An 8,095-nucleotide genomic window follows, 5' to 3' on the forward strand; every position below is an offset into this window, starting at 1 on the left:
GCCACTTGATGCCGTGTCAAAACTTTCTTCAAAAAACAGTGATCTGAAAATTTTGAAACATTAAATGGCTGAATTTAAGAGTATTAAGTTTAAAAAAGAGAAAGGAAAGCAAAACATTTTTATTCAGACTAATAAAAAACCAGAGTTGAGTTCTAATGCTCACAAATAACATTTGCAATGAGATGAGAATCTTTGCTGGACCTTCACTTTTCACTTACATTGACCTTGCAATTAGAATTTAGCATTGAGTCACTGGAGGAACTCTCTAGATTGGGAACAACCAATATGGGATCTATAGGTTTGTAATCTGAGTCTTATTCTTGGATTTAGCTGGCAGATTGAATTTTGGAGAACACTCTTTGCACACTTCAATTTTGAATTCATTCACCAAACTACACACAGTCCTTAGTAAGGTGGGAACAGTTTTGTTGTAGAAGAGGGATGCTTCAACTCTGTTAAAGCAGAGTATCCCCTCAGCACAGCTGAACTGTAAGACAGCCTTCTAAAGGTATTGTTATTGGCAGGGACTGTGCAAATTACAGCTGGTATTTGTATTGGCTTTCTTCCACCTGCAACTTAGGAATTTTCTTTTTCATAATGCTGTACTGCTGCTAAAATTATGTGAAGAGAAACCCCATTTTCTCCTCGAGATACATTTCATGTTAACTATTTGGCAACACTCAACTTTTAACCTCAAATCTCACGGACTGTCAATTTTACTGTCCTTTTCTTTTTTGGCAAAGGTGGAAACTCCAGTAGCCAAGCTTGTTTAGCCACAAATGCTTTTCAAACTCCTTTACAATGAACTCAGCTGCTGGCCTTAATTCTCTGAACTCCCCCTTTACGAGGGGTTAATGCTATTGACCTTTACTTCCTTTCCCAACAATCAGAAAATAATTATATGCATAGAAGTGATACCATAAGCTGAATTTACTGTCTTGTAGTCTGTCAGTACCTTGCTGAAGAGATATACATAGCACCACTGATAAACCAGAGACTATTCTGCAGTCCTTCACCATGGTAAAGCATATTATCCTCAACACAAATCCCCACACTTTCAGTGTGCTTTAGCAGTTGGGAAAAAAACCTGCAAAGAACTGGACTTCACCCCCATCCACTCTTTCTTTACTAATGCCATCTTGCCCCCCCCCCCCCCCCCCTTCAAAAATGGATTAATTACACAATAAATGAGAAAGTTTTTTCTTCTGGACAGAAGCCATTGTTGCCACTGCAATGGAACTTTTATTCCAAATACATTCTTACAATAAAGCTGTGTTTTGTTATACAAGTAGACAAATCCACAAGACATAAGATTCTCATATTCCATTTTAAAATACCAGGCTCAGCTAAACTGCAGCCACTCCCATTCATTTCCTAAAGCATTTTAGGGACTTTTCAGAACAATGCAAATAACGATGTAAACCAAGTCATGTAGGTCATTAAATTACAGTCCAAGGAAATTTCTAACACCACAGAAAAGTGTATCTGCTCATTCTTCGGGCTCCTTAAAGTGTAGGGTGGCAAAAGTTTCATTATAAACTCAGAAGTTTTTCATTGAGAGCAATCTGTGACTGTGTGAGATTTGCCAAGTAGGTTACCATCAGTAGGTCCTGAAAGGGAGGGGAAAAAAACAGTGATCAGAAATATTAACGAATTATAGCTTATTAGCTGAATTTTTAACATCTGTAAAGCATTTCACAATCAGCTACAAGAAATATTGTTAGTCCTGAGAGTCCTACCCTGAGGAATGCTTCCCTTGCAGGAAGCTTTTGGTATTCCTGGCATATGAAACACTGCTTGTGAAATTTTAACTCCAAGTTCACCCATGTTAACCAGAGAAGTCAAAGGGTACAAGCAAAATTAAAAATTAGTTCTGGTCTTACAGACTGTGGGTGAACAACACATTCGAAAATTTAAGTTTTCTAAAAATCTGTCAGAGAAATCAGGTAGCATGCTAAAACCTTGTTCATGTTTGTAAGTACTATGCAGAGACAGAACTCCAGCTCAGGCAAAAGAATCTGGCAAGTCACCAGTTATTGCTGAAATAAAATTTTTTTAAGTTTGGTAATTCATACTGTCCAATCAGTATGAAAGAAAAATTGGTACTGGTGTTCAGATGACTTGTAAAACTCCTAAATCCTAAAAATGAATACTTTTATCTGCAGTTGACTGCAAGCTTATGCTGAGCTTCTTTATCCACCCCCAGCCTTTAAAACACCAAATTACTGACAATAAAAAAAAGCTATATTAGCTATTAGCATGTTTGTATGAAAAGATAGATCATAGACAAATTATGTCTGTATGAAAAGTTTTCAAAATTGCTAGCAAGGCACAGAAAAATTAATTAAGATCTTACATTGATATTGCTGTTCAACATGGTCTCAAAGTCCTCTGGTGAAATCTTTGGCACCTGGTTAATAAGATCCATCAGGAAGCGCCCGACAGTGTTGTCAGCAGCCACTTTGCCAGACTAAGCATAAGAAAAGAAACACACACTTCAGCATAAGTGGAACTCAAAGTTTATGGCCCAGAAAGAGAAATAATAAAGAGAAAACCCAGATGCACAAGTTAACATCAAACTTTTTTCCTGGCTGACAGAAAGCTGGCCTCACCAGCACGTCCTCGGCGTACTGCAGCACCATGGTCAGGGTGTCCTGGATCCTGGCTGATGCAGACCCCACCTGCTGTAAGTCACTGGACAAGCCAATCACTCGGTTGGGGCTAAAGCAGGTCTTCATGATAAGATCCACTGAAAGCAAAAGGAGGATCAGTCAAAAAAACTGACTGCCACAGATACCAGTTTAAACCCTTAACTTGTTGAAGATTTTTTAGGCCAGCTTCAGCAAGACAGTCTGATTACCAGTACAATTCCCAGAATGGCAGTTTTACCAGGGTAAAAGAAACATTTGAACATTGTCACAACAATGGTTATAACCAAAACAGGAAGAAAGCATTCACCTCCTATCCGCTCTGTATCATAATAAACATATTTCACTGTTAGTGGTGTGAACATCACGCCCATAGTTTTACCAGGGACTCCCATCGGGGCACTAGGAAAAAAAAAAGATAACAACAAAACGTTTTCAGCATGGACATATATAAGGGAGGAAAGAAGAGATTTCCATCTCAAAGATCTCTGTGAGCACTAAAGCGTGAACACAAGTACGTTACTCATTGTCACCAAAATCGGCAATTTTAAGACCCAAGGATGACTGAGGACAGGAAACCAGTTCTGGCATGCTATTAATTGCTCTTTTTCATCCAAGAACACTCCTAGCTGGTTTGATGACACCATGAATGCATGAAGAACTAAGTACTATCATCTTAACCAAAGTACCTTCTTGCTTTTAGTGGAAGTGCTCTTCTATCCTGAAATACTTCACACTTTAAGAAATGACTGAAACAACGAGCAATATGACAAAATTCAAGTAAAAAGCACTCTCAAGACCTTTATTATACCCATTTATTCTAAGTACTTGAAGTCCATTTACACTGTAAGTAAGATATCATGGAACAGTTCCTATTTTAGAGATGCACAGTCAAGAAGCAGTACTTTCTCTACAAAGAAAAGGGTTTTTTCCTTACAGTGCAGAGCTCTTCAGCCAATACTGGGAGGAATTCAGTGAGGTGGAAGAGTTTAATTTCTTAATATTTAATCTCCATTGTTAATTGGTAAGAATGATGGGATTAAGGGGAAGAAAGACCCATCAAGAAGATGCTGTTTGAATTGTTTTAACCACACTAATCCTCCAACTTGTATAAGTGCACTGCCGAGCAATAAAGCCCTGTGGCTACAGGCTAGCATCCAGTCAGTGTAATGGAAGTTAGTGACATTACTGCCAGCTGTGTGAACCCTGTGAAACACCCCAAAGATGTTCTGGAAATTGTTAATTAAGTCACAATTCCCACCCCAATGAGGTTCTAGTTAATGAAGTCTTTAAGCCTATATACAATGGTCAAGACATTCCAACGAGAAGTAAGCCATGATCCCTGGCTCAGCACTATGTTTAACCACTGCACAGTATTGTCCAAGACACCGCACCCCACTACAATCCTTGTTACCCTGATGGGGCATCTCTCAGTAATTCAGATTGCTCCCCTCCCAGAGTACCTGACATAGGCTTTAATGCTCATGCGTGAATTCTGGAGACTTGTGTCCACAGTGAGGTGGATTGGATTGTGTGCTTCCCGGCTGTAATACTCATGGATCAGGACTGAGTGTTCCGTGATGTCATGGCCTGTTGCATACCTTCAAAAGAACACACATTGAAAAGCCATCCTTCCAAAACTCAAGTGCCCAGTGTTTTGTATTGTTGGTATTTAACAGGTTTGTATCCTAAACCACTAGTTTCCAAACACTGAGCTGTAGCAGCATACTAAACAGAAGTGTTTTAACTGAGGATTTTATACTTTATGGCTCTTTGTCCCTAAAACTGTACGAATCACAGGCTGAGCACACTCACACCCAAAATATGCACGGGCCAATGTTGTAGTACCAGGCATAAACTGACATCAGACACCCAATATTCAGTTATCTGTCGCTGTGTTCCAGACCAGCTTTTTCCATCTAAGTCAAAGCATACCAAACAAACCTGGACAAATTTTGTCATCCACAAATCACACATCCCTCTGCAGGAGGTCTAACTCGTTAATCTAGCTCCTTCAACTGCTCTACAATTAGCATCTCACATTCTCAGGCAAACTCCTGTCACTGGAATTGCAGTCTGCTGTGCCATTAGAAGGTTGTTGAGGATGCTTGCTACACAGAAAGAAAATGAAGCCATTTTGTAGGCACGAAAAGAGTGATAAACACACCGTGCCACACACTCAGACACAGACTCTGTTCCCGTAACACTGTACTGATTTTGCTTCACATCCCACACACAGGTTACTTCCAGCAGAGAACTAAGTACTCAAACTGGTATCAGTGATTCCTCCTGACACCTTTGGTACATTAAAAGCCTCTTCTGTATTTTCCCTTCTTTCTATCCAGTTAACTTCCATGCTACAGGTTGTATTACAGGAAGTAAGTTCTTCTAACAAAGCTGGACGCACATTCTCTAACACATCACTCACTCCTCTGTGGTACCTTGCTAGACATAAACAAAAGCAAACCCTTTAAGTCTCCAATACTGTCTCTTCCTTTCATGAGCTTCAGGAGCTTTACCACTGACTGTGTAACAAGAGTTGCAACGTATGACTGCCACAAGCATTAGTGCTTCTGCTTTTCCATCTGTGACAAAGTGAATTATGTATTTTAAGTAGTTTAAGGAATCCAAGGAACTACCTGCATGTTCTTGCAGAAGGACAACTTACCAGCCCAAGATGATCTCGCTAGGAGACACCTTCTTGTGCAACTCATACATGTTTTTGGCAAATTCCATATCCACAGCCACCTGGGGACGGGAGACAGCTGGTTACAGGGTGCTCGGCCCGGAGGGCAACACGGGCACCGGCCGCCAGCAGCGGGAGCGCGGGGGTCGCGCCCCGCCGAGAGAACCCCGGCTCCGCCCGGGCCGCCTCCGTACCTCATCCTCGGACTCGTTGTGCGGGACGGAGAAGCAGTTGGTGACCTCCACCGAGTGCTTGTCCACGGTCCCTGCGGGGGGGAGAGGAAGGAACGGAGGACAGCGGGTAAGGGGGCGCCGCGGGGAGGAGAGGCGCTCCCCCCGAGGCCGCGGCGGGCAGGGCAGGGCAGGGCGGCGGCTCTTACCCAGCAGCGTCCCGATGACCCGCGCCGCGCCCTCATTGCGCCGCTCGAAGCTGTCCACGATGGAGGCGAGCACAACCGGGTGCAGCCGCACCACGCGGCCGCCGGGAAAAGGGCCCGAGAGCGCGGCTGACAGTGGCGCGGCGGGTGGCGGGGCCGGCGCGGCCGGCGGAGTCGGCGCGGCCGCGGGCGGAGCGCTCCCCGCCGGGGCGGTGGGAGCCGCCGTCGGACTCTGCGGCGGGGCGGCCGCGGGAGGAGCCGCACCGGGAGCTGTGGCCGCCATTTTGCAAGAGAGAAAGGCTGGGTCCTCCTTACCGACCGTAATTGGCTGAGCTGAATGTCTGTCATAGAGCACTGCTTTCCTATTGGCGAGACGGGCGAACTGAGACTACTTGTTAGCCAATCGAAAGCTCGCGATGAAGGGAGACGCTCTGATTGGAGAAAACACTCACCGTCTGTGACTGAACCTCACCCTTGTTCCCACCCTCCCGGGGCCGGAAGGTTTCTCAATTGGGCTCTCGCATTCCCCGCCTCCCCGCTATCCGCTCTCCTATTGGCCAGCAGCGCACTCCCCGCCCCTCTGTAGGGCCGTTTATTGGCTGCGGAGATGCCGCTCGGCGCTGCGCGGGGTCGCGCCTGCTGAGCGGCGCTGCGCGCTCCCCTGGCGGGGCTGGGTGAGCGCCCTCGTGCGGGCGGGCCGGGCACGGCAGGGCCGCTGCCGCGGGGCTCGGGGCGCCGTGAGGGCGCGGGCGGCCGGTGCCGCCTCACGGCTCTGCGGCGGTGGCGCTGCAAACTCAGCTGGGCGGGCGCGGCGCCCGGGGAGGGTGCTCCAGTGGTGCTGTATGCAGGGCTATGCAGTTCTTGGGGTCTTGGTTCTGTGACACAGGCTGTTGGTCTTTATTGCCTCAATAGAAGAGTTAGTGGTTGTCACGTATTCTGTCGAGACGAAATGCTGGTTGCCCCTGTCCAAGGTTTGGTGACTACCCAGCAAATCCACTTACTGGATGACACTTGCCTGTTCCTTGCAGTGCCCCGTGGGTTCTCTCCCGAGCAAGGCAGCTGTACGGGTGGGGCAGGTGTCGCTGAGGTGGTGAAGCCTCAGCAGCCCGCAGCTTCCTCGTGAGGGGAGGCGGAGGAGCAGGCTCTGATGCTGTGGTGGCACTGACAGGAGCCAAGGGAATGGCCTGAAGATGCGTCAGGGGAGATTTAGTTAGGGTATTAGAAAAAAGGCTCTTCACCCAGAGGGTGGTTGGAACTGGGTCGCCAGGGAAGTGGTCACCGCACGAGCCTGACAGAATTTAAAAGTGTTTGAACACTGCTCTCAGGCACATGATGTGACTCCTGGACCCGTGGGTCCCTTCCACCTGAGGATATTCGGTGAAATGAAACATGTATGCTTTCAATAGCTGCTAAGAGGACTGGATTCTTTCAGAACTTTGCTTTCTCTTTGTTAACCATTTTATCATGACAGATGGCTTTTGGAGTTTTCTCTGCTTCATTAGTTGAGGCCTGAACATCATCAGTAAATGAGCAGTTTCAACAATGTCATTGAAGAAAGCTCCCAAGAATAAAAGAAGTGCCTCAGTAAAAGGATGACACATTCTGCCTATGTGGAAGCAGCTTGCTTCTCTTACGTAAGTGGGGAACACCTTTCAAAACTACAAAGGAGAGCTAATGCATGGGAGCATGAACAGATTTTATCTCTTCATAAAAGCACTTCCAGGTCTGTGTACCAGTAAAAACTGTATCTCCTATTCTTAGGCTTTCTCTGTCAGCCTTAATTTCTTGTAGGTGTGGCTGGGTGAAATTGCATAAAGCTTTAAAACGTTTCTGTTCCCAGAGCTTTGATGTGTCATTGAGAAGTCTAATGTGTGAGGTGCTCTTGTTAGAGAGTAGCTGTTTGATCTCATTCTTGTTTGCATCAAACTGGGCTTGCTGCTTAATTTGACATAGTCAGCTGCAGAGTCATGTGGAACAAGCAAGGCTCTGTAAGAGCCCATTATACTTTTATGTTTTCACCTTAAAAAATGGGCAACTTAATATGAAAAAGCGGTTGTGCTTCAAAACTGGCAACTGTGATAACCTTCTTTTAATTCGTTGATGTCAGGTTGCTGCACAGAGTGCCAGAGAGTGTATGTAGTGAGTGAAGATGGATAGCCTGTATCTCAAAAATCAGTGGTTGGCTCATACAAAGCCCACTCAACACAAAGAATGTATAAATCTAATGCTAAAAAAAAATCGATCCTGTGATCGTGCCTAGAGCAGATGTGTCCAAGCGACAAAACTGTTTTTCCTTGCTAAATGACTGCTGAAAAATGAAGAACTTTATAATTAATATTGTTTCACAAAGTGTCAGGTTACTTTTAGAAGAGGATAGATGCACTT

The 8,095-nt window shown here is 45.2% G+C and overlaps 1 protein-coding gene across 1 annotated transcript; it reads right to left on the reverse strand.

Moving 5' to 3' along the window:
* Window positions 1-1,196: 1,196 nt before the first annotated feature.
* Window positions 1,197-6,021, reverse strand: EIF3F (eukaryotic translation initiation factor 3 subunit F). The gene is made up of 8 exons (XM_038140977.1): window positions 5,714-6,021; window positions 5,529-5,599; window positions 5,317-5,396; window positions 4,112-4,249; window positions 2,959-3,050; window positions 2,613-2,749; window positions 2,357-2,470; window positions 1,197-1,610 (listed from the first exon to the last, which is right to left on the reverse strand). Exons 1-8 carry the CDS (start codon window positions 5,991-5,993, stop codon window positions 1,533-1,535), a joined length of 990 nt encoding a protein of 329 aa, XP_037996905.1. The 5' UTR covers window positions 5,994-6,021; the 3' UTR covers window positions 1,197-1,532.
* Between the last annotated feature and the right edge of the window lie 2,074 nt (window positions 6,022-8,095).

The sequence above is a fragment of the Motacilla alba genome, chromosome 6, assembly GCF_015832195.1.
Source record: "Motacilla alba alba isolate MOTALB_02 chromosome 6, Motacilla_alba_V1.0_pri, whole genome shotgun sequence".
Taxonomy (NCBI): Eukaryota; Metazoa; Chordata; class Aves; order Passeriformes; family Motacillidae; genus Motacilla; species Motacilla alba.

Excerpts from the sequence above, each read along its gene's own strand:
- EIF3F (XM_038140977.1), bottom strand. The coding sequence starts at position 5,993 with ATGGCGGCCACAGCTCCCGGTGCGGCTCCTCCCGCGGCCGCCCCGCCG. Across the intron at positions 5,600-5,713 it reads GGTCATCGGGACGCTGCTGG|GGACCGTGGACAAGCACTCG; the intron begins GTAAGAGCCGCC and ends TCCCCCCCGCAG. Across the intron at positions 2,750-2,958 it reads TGATACAGAGCGGATAGGAG|TGGATCTTATCATGAAGACC; the intron begins GTGAATGCTTTC and ends TTTTGCTTTCAG.